The sequence below is a fragment of the Ochotona curzoniae genome, unplaced genomic scaffold (genome assembly GCF_017591425.1).
Source record: "Ochotona curzoniae isolate NIBS_2020 unplaced genomic scaffold, NIBS_Ocur_1.0 contig_4501, whole genome shotgun sequence".
Taxonomy (NCBI): domain Eukaryota; kingdom Metazoa; phylum Chordata; class Mammalia; order Lagomorpha; family Ochotonidae; genus Ochotona; species Ochotona curzoniae.
In genome coordinates, this window is record NW_024466307.1 from 19,739,389 (window position 1) to 19,758,155 (window position 18,767).

Sequence of the window (18,767 nt, forward strand, 5' to 3'; positions counted from 1 at the left end):
GCTGCTTTATTATCTTCGGCCCAATTCCAGAACTAAAGTATGAACCTTCTGTTTAAGAAAAAAAGACTTTCTTATGAAATAACATAAAAACATTCAGAAGATACAGTCAACATTTTGCCTATAACTTCCTTTCCTAGTATCTTTTTCGTTCGAATATTTAAGTTAAATATGGGAATTCTTTCATGCTACACCCTCAGCTGTAACACAGCGTGGAAACACAACATCCTTCCCTGTGTGGACACCTACAGCCCCTGGATGCTATCCCATTGCATCTGGGACTTAGTCAGGCAAGCTCGGGTTTCTGCAACAAGATGGTGTGGTGGCTGCTCTACAGTCTTGCAGATTTCTGAGCAATGCCCACGTAGCACTCAAATCTGGCACTGGCGTCGTGGTGGGAGGAGAAAGGCCTCTTTGAGAAAGAAACTGGTTCTTCTTGTCCTCAGTCAAACAGCATCTGTAGGCTGGAACAAATGCTTACCCACATCTAAGCCATGAAAAGGCTCAGGAGTCCATGTTAAATATGTCAAGCGGCTTTTAATGCAAATGCTTTTGATAAGAATGATATTCTCAAATCAAGAGTAGACATCCAATAGTAGGATACTAAAATTCAATCTCGAGTAAGGCTCCTTTAAAACTAAAGGAAACAAGGTCATTTTGTAAACTATGATTTTACCACTGCAAAAACATATAATAATCTTCACTCTACTGATCCAACACATTCCAGTTCTATGTCTCCTCAAAATTTCACTAGGAAAAGCTAAAGATACTACACCCCCAAAAAACCTTCTCCCCAGTGTGAAGTACTGGATCTCGTAAGGAGTGTGTGTGATTGTGTGTGTGTGTGTGTGTGTGTGTGTGTGTGTGTGTGTGTGTGTAGGTAACTGGACACAAACCTTGACAAGAAAGGCTCTATCCCAGAAGTACTTCCGGAAGAGTTTAATATCTGCCTCCAACAGATGCTCGGCCGTGTGGTTAAAGGTCAGGGTCAGCGTTTCCGATGAGTGAACATACTGCAGGAAGGCATCTTCACTGAGCTGCACTCGGGAGAAGCCCGGCGACTGCCCACCCTGGAAACTGCAACAGGACAAGTGAGAGGCCACACACACTGCCAGAGATGCTGACCAGAGAGCCCCGCACCCTCACTGCCACAACCACACGATAAACACGGGAGATCACGTGAGCAGATGGTAACACAACCACCCTTCATTCTCCACGCAGAGAAAAAGCCTGAAAAACCACTGACAGGTGCTACCTGCTAAGCAGTACTGAGTTTTAAACATGGTACTTCATCTTAATATTTCATTTTCCTTTTCATCTAAAACGATGCCTTGTTCTTTCCCGGGGCCACCAGTAGAACAAATTAGCTGGCAGCCAACAGCTTATTAGGCGATTACAGTGGAAAACAGACATGATCCCCAGGGAACACAGTGAGGTTTGGATGTTACAAACGACTGCACTGTTCATAATACGCTGGTACTAGTGCGGTCAATCAGCTCTCATGCAAATTAAAATGTGCATAAATTTGATCATGTTATATTCTTGAATACACTCATAAACAAAGGAACAGTATTCTCAACTAAATTCTTGAATATCAGCTTGTTTTCTATTTCTTGGCAAAGAAAGAAAACTGCCCATTCATTAGCTTCATGTTTAGCGTCACCATGTTCTGGATGGCTTGAGTCACGGAACAGCAACTGCGAAGAAGCTTCAGGAGGTCAACATGGATGACCCAGACAAGAGCCCACCTCGGCCCGTTGTCACACGCAACAGGCTGTTGCCAGGTCCTGCACCGCACAGAGACAGCCTCTTGTCTCCTTGGTGCTTCTGATAGGACCTCATCCTGTTAATGAGTGGTCTGCTTTACAAAAATAGATTTCACCTCCAATGACACAGATGTAATCCCCATTGATACAGACTTAACAATGCTCTAATAAAGAACAATTGTACTGTAAGACTTGAGGAATCTCCCCAGATGCTTGATACTAATTACTGGCCAGGATTCCAGAATTGTCTGGACAACAGCTCCCTGTGCTGACAACAAGCCATGAAAGTGACGGGTGCTGGGCCCGAACAATAAGATCAGTGTTAGTAACTCAGAACATGGAAACTTCATCATACACTCAGAATTTAGCGTACAGCCTACTTCTAATCTCAGGCATGAATGAGAATATTAGACAAGTAAACTTTTAAAGCACATACTATTTTAAGGTCCTGCATACAATAAAAAAAAAAAGATACGAAAGTACCAAAAGATAAAATCAGGACTTCAGTAGAATACTGAACTAGCCACGTGACTAAGTCAAGGACAGCTTTCTTGCCTTGCTCTTTTCAGCCGAGAAAGCAGGGTCATGTTAAGACCAAAGGGTACTCCCTTTAGAAAGTCTGGCCGTGGCTAATGGTCACTTGACAAAATGAGGAAGGAAATTAGACCAAGTTCTGATGGCTACTCTAACGCCTATTGATGACCATGTAGCCATGAATTAATTTCATGTATTTCTACAAGCCAAATAAGAAAAAGTCTCTTATTGAAATGGCATGCCACGCATTACTATATATTAAAATATAGTAATAATTTTTAATATTTACATAGCTCTTTCACTATTATCTTCCCATTTGGTTTTTTTTTTGCCACATGTGAAGGAAAATCACTATATATGAATCCTTCTTTCTCAAGAATAATGATTAATCTGGACCATTCTAATAACAAACAACACAGTGATTATTCATTAGAAACACCAGCACCACTATCAACACAGAAAACTTTAAAATTTACAAAGTATTCCCTTTACATGATTGTACTGGATGGTAATGACCTTCTCCCTGACTTCAAGACTTTTGTTATTCATTGATTCAACAAACATGTATATTCTTTCAATGAAAATGATGTACTATATATGATATGCAAATAGGGGCCATGGGAAAGATAAACATAATCCCAGTGCTCAAATGATTTAGGAGAGATCTAGAGATAAATCAAATGACTGGATATGTAAAAACCAATATATTGCGATGATATTGTGAATTTACTGCAATCGTAACAAACAGCCTCTCTGAGGAAGTGGCACATAAACTGAAACCATAAGCTAAGGATGGGTTAAGCTACTGTTTCCTGTGCTTTATTCTTCAGCACCCCCTAAAATGTCAACCCCAAATATATGTAAGTATCTTCTTATGTCTTTGTGTACCTTATGCTTTATTATATCTACTCAGAGTAAAATAAATCAGAACTAGCTATGGTTTGGGAATTTCCATTTTCTTTATCAAGCTTAGCAGATTTTATACAAAGAGATTAACTATCACACAGTTCGACTCACTTCTTGATATCTTCCACCAGCTTGGAGTGTCCGCCCTGGGAAGCTAAGTCTAACGGTGTGGAGCCCTCTTCATTGGGTAAAGCCAGGGCCTGAACTCCCCCAGGCAGACACAGGAGGAACTGGGAGAGCTTGGCCAGGCCCCACCTCACAGCCAGGTGCAGAAGAGACTCCCTGTGCAGAGACACTGAAGAGAAGAGAGAACACACAGTATTAGTTCCTCCATATACAAAACTTGGTTTGCATGTTGTACCACGGAAACAGTGTGTGTAAGCCTAATAAGCATGTCAGAGCTGGCAGGAACAGCACAGGCACCTCATTCTACAGTGTGGGGAGGTCAAGGGCTTGGTCTATGAGCAGGCAGCCCCAGTAGGTGATGGAGCCAGGAATGTCCTCTGGTGCATGGTTCTCTCCACCCAGGACACGACAGCACCTGTTACTGAAGGCACAGAGGAGTCACACCACGAAAAGAGGGTCTGGGAAAGGCCACCCTTCGCAGGCGGACGTGTGTCACTTACCAAGGTGTCCTCCAGGGAGATATGCAGCCTTCTCAGAACTGCTCCTCCTCTGATGAGAGAGACTGGGCCTCATCTGCCCGGAAAACTGGACACTGTGCTCTTTCTAGCAGTGCTTTAGATCCCTAAAGTCCTCTGAAGATCGCCCAAAGCCACCTAACACTTGAAGAACAAGGCCTTCACTGCTCACTTGTGGGAAGAATGTTCCTGGCTGGTTAGCATCTCTCTGTCGTGGTACTTGCAGCTCTGTATTAGAACTGTCTTCTGACTCTGCCCTTTGTATTTCACTCCTAACTCACTGTCTGGCAATCCAAAGCTATTTGGTATTTGTGCAGTTGAATAGTACCTGGTTGTTAAAAATCTCAATTATTTGTATATGTTTAAATTACCTAATTTGAATCAAGCTTGTACACCTGTGTTCCTATTGCCTGAGACACAGCCGGTCCAAGATAAACCTTACATTTTAAAAAGGTGAAAGAATAAATGGCCTGCATTAAAAACCCTAATAAGCCCATGAACCTCACAGGCATCAAGGCACATCTTCAAACATGCCTAACTTTAACAGGTGAAACATAGCATCCTAGCACTCACAACCTGCTACAATGAGCATGAGTAAAAGTTTGAACTCCACACAATCTCTCCAGTTGGACCACATTACTGATAGTTTGTAGCCCAGAAGAGACCTGAACAACATGGCACCACCCTGGAATGTAAACCCAAGAGAGGGGGAGTTTGTCTTTTGTCCTGTGTTATCTATCCCCCTTCTGGCACAGAGACTGGCACACGCAGGTGATCTATAAATGTTGGCTTGTGAGATCAATGAATAAACGACTGCCACTCCTTTCCCTGGTGAATACCCACACACATTAGCTTTGAATATATGTCTGCAGGTGCCATATGGAACATCTCTCACTCAGATACCCCTTAAGTAAAATCTGAGAGCAGAAGCTGTGACCTCTCACAATGCCACACCAACCAATGATTCACCAGCCCCTTGTCTTCACTGGCGTCGCCACTCTGTTCCTGCAGACTTGCCCCAGCAAATGATTGTTCATGACATGGTCTTCTCTCAAGACTCTTCTTCAGTAGGAACCAAACCAATCCTAAATTCATATAATGATCTTCATTCAGTCCTCATCAAGGCCCCCTCATCACCTGCCTTCCCCCCAGATTCAGACACCCTCACTGAACCGGACTCAGTAAATTCCAACCTTGCCTTTCCCCTTTCACACACTGCTAAGGCTCAGGAGAGGCAGTGTGGTGAGGTGGGGTTCTCTCTTCCCAGGGCAGACAATGAAGCTGGCTTCGTGAGTGATACTTGAGAAGCCAACGTCCAACAGAGCTGGAATCTGAAGCAACCAGAAGGAAATACTCCACCGCACAGGACTGCCAAAGAGGACTGGCCTAGTTTGCACTGTTAACTGGCCAATGCTGCTTGTCAACACCTAGCTCAGCGAGTATGAAGCTCCATGCTCGCCATCTGCAAACCAGGCCTTATCACAACGAAATGCCACCGGATTCTCTGCCCAGGCTCCAGGAGCCTAGTGACACAGCACAGTGGCTCCAGTAAAATCACACCTCTGATTCTAAAACATCCAAGCACACACATGTTTGTTAAATACATTTGGCATCTTCACGTAAATCAACAGAGCTGTGTTGGCTACTTTAAAAAAAAATTTATTTTCAACTATTTTATCTTTGGTTTTTATTTTTTACCATTACATTTATTTGATGAAGAAGTAGTCTTTTTATTCTTTTTTTCTTTTTAAGATTTATTTTTATTAGGCCCGGCACAGTGGCCTAGCAGCTAAAGTCTTCGCCTCGAATGTGCAAGGATCCCATATGGGCTCTGGTTCTAATCCCAGAAGCTCCACTTCCCATCCAGCTCCCTGCTCATGGCCTGGGAAAGCAATCAAGGACAGCCCAAAGCCTTGGGACCCTGTACCTGTGTGGGAGACCCAGAAGAGCTCCTGGCTCTTAGCTTCAGATTGGCACAGCACCGGCCACTGAGGTCACTTGGGGAGTGAATCATCAGACAGAAGATCTTTGTCTCTCCTCCTCTATGTATATCTGACTTTGCAATAAAAATAAGTAAATCTTTTTTAAAAAAAAAAAAGATTTATTTTATTGGACAGATACACAGGAGAGACAGAGAGGAAGTTCTTCTGTCCGTCAATTGACTCTCCAAGTGGCCATAATGGCCGGAGCCAAGCTAATCTGAAGCCAGGAGTCCGGAGCCTCTTCCGGGTCTCTCACATGGGTGCAGGGCCACCAGGATTAGAACTGGCACCCATTTGGGATCCCAGTGCCTGCGAGGCAAGGACTTTCTCTGCTAGGCTACTGTGCCAGGCCCAGGTTTTTATTCTTAACAGCTACTCAGCCAGGCATGTTTTGTGACATTTATACTTTTCTTTCTTTTCAAATAACAACCAGGCAGAGAGTTCTGAGAATCAGGTAACAAAACAAACAAGCGCATGTTCACACAGGTGGGTGCCTACGCTCCGCAGGACAAGCCAGAGAGACACGAGGCAGCCGCCAGGGCGGTTCTAAGTCATGGATCCATTTGAGTGTGGAGAAAAACGCCTCAAGGTTGCTCAGATTGCAATTTTTCCCCAAGAAAAAGATAATCTAAAATTATATCTAACCTCTTTCTCTTCCCTTTTGAAAGAATGCCACTGGCAAATGACAGCATGGTACCAATCGTGTAAAGGGCATTTCCCTATAGGGCCTGGTGCAACATCCTAAACACCGCTAAAAGGTCGGCTGCGATTCCCGTGCCTGGCCAAGCATGCTCTCCCCTGGACCAAGAGAGCTTCCAGATCTTCCTGCTGGTCCCAGCAGATGGAGGCTCTCTTTCTGCCTCCATCCTTACATCTCAACCAATGCAGAGACAGTGAATGTACTGGACTGAATCACTTCCTAGATAAATGTCTCTGTCTTCCGGAGACTCCATCCACTCCAAAGAGGAGGATCTTGTGCTGTTTAAAGAAAACAAATAAAAGCCAACCAGAATATTCTAAGAAAAAGACATCCTCATTCAGTATGGGATAGAGGGGCAGATGAAGGCCAACAGCTTGAAACAGGAACATCTTGATATATTTGAGTCATTCTGCCTGTTACAGAATGCCAGCTATCTTACCAGTAACAGAAAAAACAAACTGGGAAGGGGCTTACAATTCAGCAGAGGTGGGGCTGGAGGACAAGTTAATTACAATGAATTGCTTTGGCTTTTTCACTCAGTAAATGTGTCTTTTCCTGTTTAGCTGGTGCCAGCAGTTGTATGAGCCTCGTGTAACAAAGACAGAATTACTAATAATTGCTCTAATGGCTGACACTAAAAGGTTTGCCCTGCACCATCCTGAGAGCACGAACATGCAGACACAGCAAGGAACTGCACAGGGCAGCTTGCTCCCAAGCCCACTGAGGCAGCACGGGGCCCACCTGGCTCACACCAGGCAGGAAGCTCCGGGTCCCTGCTCCTCGCCCCACAAAGCATCAGTTTCTCTGCCCATGAATGAAGACATCTCAGACAGTTCATGGAAGGTGGAAGTGAAAGATAATCTTGTTTGGGTGCCAACAAGATGTTTCATAATCCACATTTTCCATGACCTTTCTGAAGATTCCCCCAAACAGCTCCTAGGTTGCTAAGAGAACTCAAAACAGGACTCTGGGAGACGCAGACCACGCCAGGAGCACTTCCGGGACTTAGGGCTGGGGGATCCAGGATTGCCAGGCAATTTGGTTATTACCAAACTTGAGCTTGTTTACTGCTAGGTCTGAATTCAGAATGTATACAATTATCTGAATTATCACAACAACACAAGGCCTGGCTTATATCTCTCAGTGAACAGAAAACTCAGTTTGCAAGATTGAACCGGAAATTAGTCTGTGTAGGCCCATCGATTCTAACAAACGTGCCCCTCCGGGGCCTTAGGAGGGGGCGGGAGAAGCAGTGAGTAAAGGAAAGAAGGTCCATGAGAAACCTCAGCATCCTCTACTCAAGTTTACTGGGAGCCTAAGAGTTCTCAAAAAAACAAAACTTACTAAAAATAGTACAATTAATTAATTATCCAAGCCCTCCAAGTCTCATAGACACTGCTAGAGGAACTGTAAATTTGTACAATCACTTTGGAACAAAGAATAGTATTATCTAATCAATTTGAAGGGAAAAAAAAAAGCCTCATAGCAAATCCAACCCATGCTTACATGCAAACCTTTACAAGGGGGATGCTTCTGTGGACAAAAATCGAAAATAACCCAAGTCAGAAGTATCCTTAATGCTGAACAACAATATTTTGCAGTATAATCATGCAATAGTATTCTAACAGTAAAAATCAATAACCCAGTAACCCAAAAGAAAAGTAACAAACAGAACATTTTGCAATCAGAAAATTACAAACAACATGTGTTTCCATTAACAGGAAGTTGTTAAAAAAAGAAAGTAAAACCAGGGGCCGGCATGGTAGTACAGCAGGTTAAGCCACCACCTCTGATGTCAGCATCTCATATCAACAGAGGTTCAAGCCCTGGCTGCTCCTCTTCTGCTATGGTTCCTGGCCTGGGAAAAGAGCAGAAAGCAGCCCGAGTACCTGGGCTCCCACCAACCACGTGGGACACGTGGATGCCATTCCTGGTGCCAGCCTTCAAAGTGGCTTGGCCCCTTCACTACCACCATGTGGGAAATGAACTAACAGGTGGAAGATCTCCCTCTCCCCGCCCCCAACCTCTCTCTATAACTCTATCTACCAAGTAAACAGATTCGTTTTAAGTGAAAACTAAACTTAAATACTTAGGGCTATATGGATGGATGGATGGATAAATAGATGACAGCTGATACATAGATGATAGATAGATAATGTTTATAAAGCAAGGAAATGGTTACTATATAAGCCAACATTACACCTCTGAAGGGAAAGAGAAAAATATAACCTAAAAAATAATCAAAATTATGGCTACTTCTAGGGACCACTGATGTGTGTGTATCTATCTTCCCTCTTTTTTCAACCATATACACTCATACCAGGGAATATTTTTAAAATCATATGCATATCAACAGACTCCACTCCACAAATAATTAAATCATAATTTCTGCATTAGATCTCAAGATTAAGTCTTTTCTAAAGATTCTTAAGTGACTTTAATACAGAGGCAAGGATGGATCTACCACTTTAAAAATCAAGTGGTTAGGGCCCAGCACCATAACCTAGTGGCTAAAGTCCTCGCCTTGCACAGGCTGGGATCCCATATGGGCGCTGGCTTGTACCCCGGTGCCCTGCTTCCCATCCAGCTCCCTGTTTGTGGCCTGGGGAAGCAGTGGAGGATGGCCCAAGGCCTTGGGAATTTACACCCATGTGAGAGACCCAGAAGAGGCTCCTGGCTTCAGACCAGTTCAGCTCTGGCCATTGTGGCCACTTAGGGAGTGAATCAACAGACAGAAGATCTTCCTCTTTCTATCTCTCCTCCTCTTTGTAAATCTGCCTTTCCAATAAAAAGAAATCTTTATTTTTAAAAAGTAGGTGATTAGCACAATACATATATCTGTCTACATTATCTTCTTGAATAGCTCTGAAGAGCTATTGGGTAAAATACTTCAAAGGACAATAATGAAAAGTCTTCTGTGACTCTCACATTTTTAGTCTGCATTACTCACTGCTAAGCCAGGAACAAGCCTTCCACATTTAGCAAGAAGCCAAAGCTACAACGTGACGGGTACAATAATTTAGGAGCAAATTATAGTTTTAAGTTCAAATTCATTCAGAAGTACTCCTCTACTGCAGTAACATAGAAAGCCTGAGTGGAACCAGAAGTGCCATGAAGTACTCTCAGCTTTTTAAAAGACCAAGCTTATTCTCTAATTCACATAAATCTGACTGATCAAGTACTACTCTGATTTCCAAAGCCACCTTGGAGCGTCACGGTGATCCCAACTTGTACATCTAAGCTCCTCAACAAACACCGACTGAGACCAATACTAACTGCCAGAGCCTGTGGGCACAAAGATGAATACGGTTCCTGCGTGCAAGATGCGTGCAGCCAGATAATTTCATTCAGAACAATATACACACAGAGGCCAGGAAATGGCTGTCTGGTGAACTGTACCTGCACGTTTAGACACAAACAGCATTGCGTGGCAATCAGGAAACCAACTGGCAGGTAAGAAAGCTCATCTGTAGGTTAACTATCTGATTCAACCTACAGCTTGTATCACTATCTGAAAACACACAAGTGTTTACAAAATATTGAACCAAAAAAGAATACAAAAAATACACACGAAGAAAATAGAAGAGGGAGCTTGCCAGGAACAGCACACACAATCTGACAGCATTCAGTATTCTCAACAAGGATGGCAGAATGGAACAGCACCTTCTGCTTCATGGAGCATACGCAAGGCTCAGGCTAGTAAGTCGAGTTGGGCTTCTTCACAGCAGAGCGGGGTGTGCAGAGTGCAGGATGGGAATTGCAAAGTTAAACACATCCAAGAGAAAATCATGGGGCCCGGCGGCGTGGCCTAGCAGCTAAAGTCCTCACCTTGCACACCCAGGATCCCATATGGGCACTGGTTCTAATCCCGGCAGCTCCACTTCCCATCCAGCTCCCTGCCTGTGCCCTGGGAAAGCAGTCGAGGATGGCCCAAAGCCTAGGGACCCTGCACCCGTGTGGGAGACCTGGAAGAAGTTCCTGGCTCCTGGCTTCGGATCGGCATAGCATCAGCCATTGCGCTCACTTGGGGAGTGAATCATCGGACAGAAGATCCTCCTCTCTGTCTCTCCTCCTCTCTGTATATCTGACTTTCTAATAAATAAATAAATCTTTAAAAAAAGAAAAAAAAAGAAAAGAAAATCATGGAAACGGGCCATCCCAAAGAGTACAAGATGAACTTGGCAGTCATTGAGCGGGTCATAAAGCTAAAGGCAGAGAAAGAAACTGAAGTAAGGATGATGGCAACCCTGAGTTCTCAGAAACTTTCTCTCTGCCTCAGAAGCATCTGAAAACTCAAGACAACCACCACCCTCAGCAGCAAACAGTCCAGGAACATACCCATCACATCACTCCTACAGTCATTCCAGAAAACTGACATCGTATGTTCCACACTGCAGCGAACCCCACGCATCTTTGCATTTCACATAAGCTAGACTTCATTTGAGCTCCTGGAATTGGTGCTACATCAACTGAAACAATATAAAAGTCTTTAACAGAACTGAAGGATAGCAACACGAGTCTGGACCTTGGGAGGCATTTCCAGACTGAATCCTACAATGTGAGCATTGTGGGGTACAATGGGGGAGTTAGGATTTGAACACCTGGGTGAAACCACTTAACTCTCAATTTCCAAACTACTTGACTCATAGAAGGGGAGAGCTATCTGCCCAGGAACGTCAAGGAGCTGTAATGAAACGACAAGTAGGACAGGGTTCTCGAGGGTAGTGTTGAAGGAACTCAATGGCTGTACTCACCAGTCTGATATCTCTGGCTTTTTTTTTTTTTAAGTTTTATTTATTTTCATAGAAAGGCAAATTTACTAGAGAAGGAAAGATAGAAAGATCTTCCATCTGCTAGTTCACTCCTTAAACGGCTGCAACAGCCAAAGCTGAGACAATCTGAAGCCAGGAGCCAAGAGCTTCTTCTAGGTGTCTCACATGGGTGCAGGGTTCCAAGGTTTTGGACCCTCCTCCACTGCTTTCCCAGTCCAAAAGCAAGGAAGTGGACAGAAAATGGATCATCCAGGACACAAGCCAGTATCCTTATGGGACCCTGGTGCTTACAGGTGGAGTGTAGGAAGACAATGGATTGCATATACAAAACAGAGATACTTCCAGGCTAGGGTGTGGAAAGCAATTGATGGGTTCGATAGATGGGCTTATGGGAACTCCCATAGTCTCAAGTCAACTCTCACTCACTGTTGAGATGTAAATAGCTCAAAGCCTCCTCCCCAAAGCCTACATGACCCTCAGACTTTAAGAAGTCTGATGCTGTTAATAAACTTCAGTTATTGACCATCAGTCACTAGTCCACACATGTTATTATTGGCTCCGTGCACCAAATCCATCACTGCTAGACAGTGAACAGTGGAGAATTAGCCAGAGTTGAGCCATGGCACCAGCCCTTAGTCTAATCTTTCTAATACAAAAAAATATAGAGAGAGGTTTGGTACAGTGGGTTAAGGTACCAGTTGAGACTCCAAAATTTCATTTGAGTGCCGATTTGAGTCCTGACTGCTCCACTTTCAATCCAATGCACTGCTAATGCACCTGGGAAAGAAGCTAAAAGTGGACCAAGTGCCTGGGCCACCTGCTACCCACCTGGGATGCCATGATGGAGATTCGGCTCCAGACTTAGGCCAGGTCCTAGCTATTGTGGCTATTTGGGGAGTGAACCAGCAGATGGAAGAGCTGTGTGTGTGTGTGTGTGTGTGTGTGTGTGTGTGTGTGTGTGTGTGTGTGTGTGTGTGTTATTGTGTCCCTGTGCAACTCTGCCTTTCAAATAAATAAATCTTTTAAAAATATACATAACACACAGTCTCTAAATTCATTTGTGGTATATATGAAAAGTTTTCTTCTGGTTATGATTTAAAAGTATAATTGAAGAGAACTAGCTGCCTGCTTAGAAGACATGATAATTGTATCAGCAGAGAACAGCAGATTTGCCATTAAGACAAATGTGCTATAATCCCATGCCTCAGGCGGCAGGCAGTCATTAGGTGCTGTAAGCTGGAATTATCGCAGGCCTCCTGCCTAGCCTGGGTGATACATTTTTTTTTCCTTTTTTTTTTTTTTTTCAAGGCTATGGTTCACACCTATCATTGATTCTTTCCAAAGATATCCTCTGCCGACACCTTCTATGTCTCCCCTCATGGCACAGGTGAGTTTGAATTCGCAGACATCCTCCCCATTGGCCCTAGAGGGACCGCGTTCCGCTTGGGAGGCAAAGCAAGTGCACTATAGTCTAATTCTATTATTGAACATACAGACTCCTTATGTCTTACCACAAACCTTTTGGAGTCTGCTTTGCTAGTCTGAAGTCAAGCATAGCCAGGAAACTGGTCATTCATCCAGGAACCAGAGCCATGCCAGAGCCCCAGACTGAGAACTGTTAAAGCCAACGGGTACGAGTCATGGTTTCAATGGGGGGTTGGTTGCATGTCCTCCTTCAGACATGGGGGCACAACCATTCCATGTGGGTAGAGGAGGAAGGCAACTGGAAATAAGTGGACAAGAAATCAGTCTTTAAAAAGGCTGCCTCTCCGGGGTAAGAAATAGGAGGTGGAAAAGACAAAGGATTCGGGAACAAAAGCAGAGAAATGAACCACCACAGCCACTTTATTTTGTTTTCACCAGGTACCAGTGACTATGGCAAGGATTTTATGTGGCTTGTTTGTACAGAGAGTTGGCGCTTTGGGCTCCATACACATTATCTCATTTAATGCTGTCAGCTACTCTAGAGTTTACACTCTATTGTTAACCTTACATTATAGGGGCAGAAACTGACTCTCGGCACAATTACACAATGGCCCAACCTCAAGCACGTAGTAAACAGAGCATCCAGGGCTCCAATCCAACCTTTTCTTATCTCCAAAACTCAAGTTCTAAATTCTGGTGCCTCCCATCATGCAAAGGATGGCTGGAAATGGTGCAAGCAAACACGGGAGAGTCTGTATTGTAAGAATTGAAGGCTATGTATATTTTTTTAAATCACAGACTGATTCCCATAATGCTATATATCCTTGTATCTGCTATTTCAAATGGCAGATGGAGGACATGAGCTCTGCGGGAGAATCTGTACAAGAAAAGCCAACACCAGACTTTTTCAAAAGGACAGTAAAAGAGAGGGCCTTAAGTGACCCAGGTCAAGAGAAAGTTTCTGCATCACAACCTCAAGCCCACACCAAGGAAGAGACTTAAGAGTTACCCCAAGGCCTGGTGAATGAATGCCACTGGGACCCACTGAGGGACCTCTGAAGCAGGACACACGGCTGGCCATTCCCTAACAGCACGCATCCCCGAGCTCCCTGCCTCCCTGGCCTTCTCCTGCTTATTGTCTCCAACTGGCCTTTAACCTCAAAGCAGCAGCAGTTTTAAAAATCCATGCCTCACTTGTGTTTTAAAATGCAGTAGTATGGGACACAGTGCAATGGCACCGTGGCTAAATCCTTGCCTTGCATGTGCCAGGATCCCATATGATGCCAGTTTTTATCTCAGTTGCTCCGCTTCCTTTCCAGCTCCCTCCTTATGGCTCTAGCAAGCAGTGGCAGACGGCCCAAAGCCACGGGACCCTGCACTTGCGTGGGAGACCAAGAAGAAGCTCCTGGCTTCAGATTGTCTCGGCTCTGGCCATGACAGCCATGTAGGGGTGAACTAGCTAGCAGGGGAGGATCTTTCTGTCTGTCCATAAACTTGATCTGCCTTTCCAATAAAAATACTTTTTTAAAAAAAGTTGGCAGATCTAAACTGAAAAATAAAGCCAAATAAATCTGAGGGTTCATAAAGCCCTTTTCCTTAAGTTCACTCTGTATTAAACTCTTTACTGCTGGTCCTTCAAAATAAAAATAAAAAAAAAAAGTGGTGGAGGTGGGTAAAAGGCAAGAAAATATTGTAACATGAAGGACACAAAATTAACTATTAACTATATACATATACATAGTAACTACTGTGAAACAATCTTACCAATTTACTGTAACGATTTCCCATAGGAACTGTTCTAAAAAACATTCTTCCCACCTTCAGCATTGACCCTGGGGGTCAGTTTAGCAATGGGAGGTGTACAGACCTTCGTCTCTCGGATCCTACCGGAAATAACAGACGCACCTACTGCTTGAAGCATATTAGGATTTTCAAGGGAAACACACAGAACCCAAGGATCAGTTATTACCATAATGCATTTAAATAGTTTTAAAACTTCTGTAATGGAAATGTGTAGTTTACACTAAATCTCTCTTTTAGGGGGGCTTCTTACCCTTTGGAGCTCCATCTAATGATTTCGCAAACTTGCTGCCCAGGATCAAAGCTTTGGGGCAGAACAACACAGCCAAAACTCTACACCCAGAAAGGCACAGCAAAGCCGGTGCCCATCAACAGCACCTGCTCCTAAGCCCAGCCATTTTCTCTAGCCGCAGCCAGCAGACCGTACTCCAGCATCAAATCAAAAACCAAGCTCTGGCTCAAGAGGTAAACAAGTCGTGTTTCTCAGCAGACACAGGTCTCTTTCCTAGTGAAAGACAGACACACAGAAAGAGACAGAAAGAGGTGCAGAGAGCTCCGCCTGGGTCACACAGCGCAGAGCTACACACTGGCTCTCTTTGGAAGGAGAAGCATCTGGGGGCGTGGCTTGAAGCAAGATGGAGCTGTCACGCAAGACCAGCAGTCGCCCCTGAGTCTTCCAAATGAGCTGTTGGTTCTTATTTGTTGGCTTTTCCTACAGATAAGGAACAACAATAGCAGTGACCTCAGACTCCTTGCATGAACACGAAGCCATCAAGACACAACTGAACAGGTGCCGCCTAGTCCTACTCTTACAGAATTTCTTCTGAAGTCCTTTCCTGGCCTCTGCATTTCATTTCCTTTTTCTCCCAGTGGTTGGAAAGCACTGAAAGAAAACACTGATTCGGGAAGCCCCAGTTATCAGAACGTCACGCCACCTACCCCCTTAGTGACAGCGTCAAATCACTTTGCTTGCTCATGACACTTGCAGCCACGACAAGGCATTCTCTTTTCCCTTGAAGTCACTTTTCAACACACTGTGATTTCCTTCTTCATCAAAAGACAATGCTTGAATGATTCCTTAAAACGTGTATTCTGCAAGCAATGAATCATTCCTCTAATTTCCGGCTTCAAGTTTAAATCAGGCATGGCTGTTCTGCTGAGTTAATAAGCATATTCATAATCAGATCTTTGGGAATAAGTCCTTAAAATATTAAATTATTTAAATCATTCACAATGAATCTCTCCAGTTCCATCAGCTGGTCCTCCTTGGGCCGGCTCTCCAATCCTCCAACCTGCCCGCTATGTGCATTAGCTATATTTAACTTTAAGCCCTGAAGAAATGCTACAGACCTCAGCAAGCTAATCCTAAGCATTCCTTCCACTCAGAGACTCACTTACAAAGGCAGGAGGGATGAATCACTCTTTAAAGATGACAAAAACAATTAACAGACCAAAGTGTATTTTGTTCAAGATTTCTGCCACAGGGATTCAATCAATGTTATCACCCCTAACATCAGACTTCGGGGCCCAGCGCATTGGCTCAATGGCTGAATGCTCACCCTGCACACACTGGGATCCCATATGGGCACTGGTTCATGTTCAGGCTACTCCACTTCCCATCAGTTCCCTGTTTGTGGCCTGGGAAATTAGCTGAGGATGGCTCAGAGCACTGGGACCCTGCATCTGCGTGGGAGACCTGGAGGAAGCACCAGGCTCCTGGCTTTGGATCAGCTCAACTAGGGCAGTTCTGGCCAGTTGGGGAACGAACCAGCTGATTAAAGATCTTTCTCTATCTCTCCTTCTCTTCATAAATCTGACCTGGCTTTCTGATACAAAATAAATCTCTTTTAAAAATGGACTTTGGGGCCCGGCGCAGTGGCGCAAGTGGTTAAAAGGCCTCGCCTTGCACGCCCCGGATCCCATATGGGCACCGGTTCTAATCCCGGCAGCCCCGCTTCCCTTCCAGCTCCCTGCCTGTGGCCTGGGAAAGCAGTCGAGGACGGCCCAAAGCTTTGGGAACCTGCACCCGTGTGGGAGACCCGGAAGAGGCTCCTGGCTTCGGATCGGCATAGTATCGGCCCGTTGCGCTCACTTGGGGAGTGAATCATCGGACGGAAGATCTTCCTCTGTCTCTCCTCTCTGTATATCTGCTTTTCCAATGAAAAAACAATAAAAATAAATCTTTAAAAATGGACTTTGGGGCCTGGCGCCATGGCCTAGTTAGTGGCTAAAGTCCTCACCTTGAACGCACCAGGATCCCATATGGGCACCAGTCCTAATCCTGGCAGACCCACTTCCCATCCAGCTCCCTGCTTGTGGCCTGGGAAATCAGTAGAGAATGGTCTAATGCCTTGAGACCCTGCACCCGTGAGGGAGACCCAGAAGAGCTCCTGGCTTGAGATCAGTGCAACATCAGCTGTTGCGGTCACTTGCGGAGTGAATCATCAGACGGAAGATATTTCTGTCTCTCCTCCTCTCCTTATATACCTGACTTTTCAATAAAAATAAATAAATCTTTTAAAAAATGGACTTTGTTAGATTTTTATGATTGATGTAACAAAGAACCCACCTCTTCCATAAGGAACAGAGGAGCTTCTACCTGTAAGGATGCTTTTTGTTCATAGTAAGCACCTTGACCTAGAGAACTACAGAAGATAAATTCACTCTTCACAGGAATGTTAATCTCCTCTGTCCAAAGGTTGGGGGTAGGGGGGGAATTTTGACTCTAATAAACTGTTACTTACATTGATTTATAAGTGTCAACATTTGTAAGAAATAACTTCATACAAATTTTTTTTAGGATACATTGCTTCTATAATTTTAACATTAATTTTTTAGGAATGTGTTTGTAAGTCTGAAAATAGACCCAGTTCAAGCTCCACCTCCACCCAACAGGCCCAGAGAGAAATGACTGGGTTTCCTGGGCCAATGGGGTCAGTCCTCTGAGATAGCATCTGTAGGGCCCCTGGGTCCCTGACCCAAGTCGTAGCCTCCCAGGGTGGGCTGGGTGCCTGCCAGGAGCATCAGGCTCCTGGACACTCAAGTGAGGGCAAGTCCTCTGGCTCGGCAGGAAGGGCATGCTCTCAACCCTAGAGCCACTGAGCACCAAGCCTAAACCATTAGAATGTTTCAGCTCAGTTAACCTCCTCATCAGCATTATTTCCATTTCCAAGGGAAGATTTCTGCCCAAACTCCGAAACAAGCAGAGAGCTCAGAACAGAATTTTTTTTTAAAGGGTAAATTGTGAAATTGTGTCAGATAATGATATTACTATTCAACAGTTTACTTCAGATCTGGGGTTCTGCAACCCTGCAAAAGCTATCATGAAAGCCATTTCACAAACAGAATGGGTTTAATTGGATGAAATAAAATCCAATTTTATTTATGGCCCCAAATTGAATAAAACCTGGGATATTTCCTTCCCTTGAGCATAGGAGGAAGTTGCACTGCGACTAACGAGGGCGAAAAGGCAGGCCAAGAAAAGGTTCTCTTCTCTACAAGGCCTCCTTCTCTCCAACCAGGCCCCTCTCCAGGGTTCAGGCTTCCTGATCACCCCAGCGGCTGCAAAGCAAAAGAGATGACACACTTCTTCTGAAACGCCCATAGAGACAGGGCTGTTTCACAGCAGAGCTTCAATCAGATTCTAAAGGCAAAACTATTACAGAAACAGTAATGAAACTATTTATGTCCCCCCAAAAAATCATAACTAGGTAAATTAAAAATGCAGAGAATTTTTTTTTTAATGCAACTGATGCAGCAGGGAAGCCTGGCAGGTAAGAAGGCGCATCCAATATCAGAATGTCCGGAATGGATTCTGAGCTCCAGCTTTGGACTCCAGCTTCCTGCTACTGCACACTCAGAAGCACCAGGGATGGCTCAAGGAACTGGGTTTGTTGGCCACATCAGAGATGTGGATTCACTTCCTGGCTCCTGGCTTCAGACTAGCACAGTGAGAGCCCTGGTCAGCATCTAGAACTACACATGGCAATTCACTCCCTCGCTCTTTTCTCTGTCAATATGTTTTCTGTGTTTCTTAAATTATTTAACCAGCTACTTAATTTAAAAAAAAAATAGTGAAGCTTTCAAACATTTTGGGTAAGTTACAAAAGAAATACCAGGAAAAAAAACTATCATCCACTTAAGATGATCACTCGTGTATTATAAACTAACAAGGTTCTTAGCTCAATTTCTCACTTCAACATATTTTGCCAACCTACAGGCAAGCTACACTCAGACCACATGTA

The 18,767-nt window shown here is 44.2% G+C and overlaps 1 protein-coding gene across 1 annotated transcript in view; it reads right to left on the reverse strand.

Annotated features, from left to right (window-relative positions):
• LOC121160228 (rho guanine nucleotide exchange factor 28-like) overlaps window positions 1–18,767 on the reverse strand; it is a 39,536-nt gene that overhangs the window by 16,379 nt on the left and 4,390 nt on the right. Inside the window, exons 4-5 of the mRNA XM_040985874.1 lie at window positions 3,315–3,498; window positions 894–1,074 (exon numbers count right to left, since the gene is read on the reverse strand). Of these exons, the coding sequence (XP_040841808.1) occupies window positions 894–1,074; window positions 3,315–3,498 (365 nt within the window). The remainder of the gene's footprint in view (window positions 1–893; window positions 1,075–3,314; window positions 3,499–18,767) is intronic.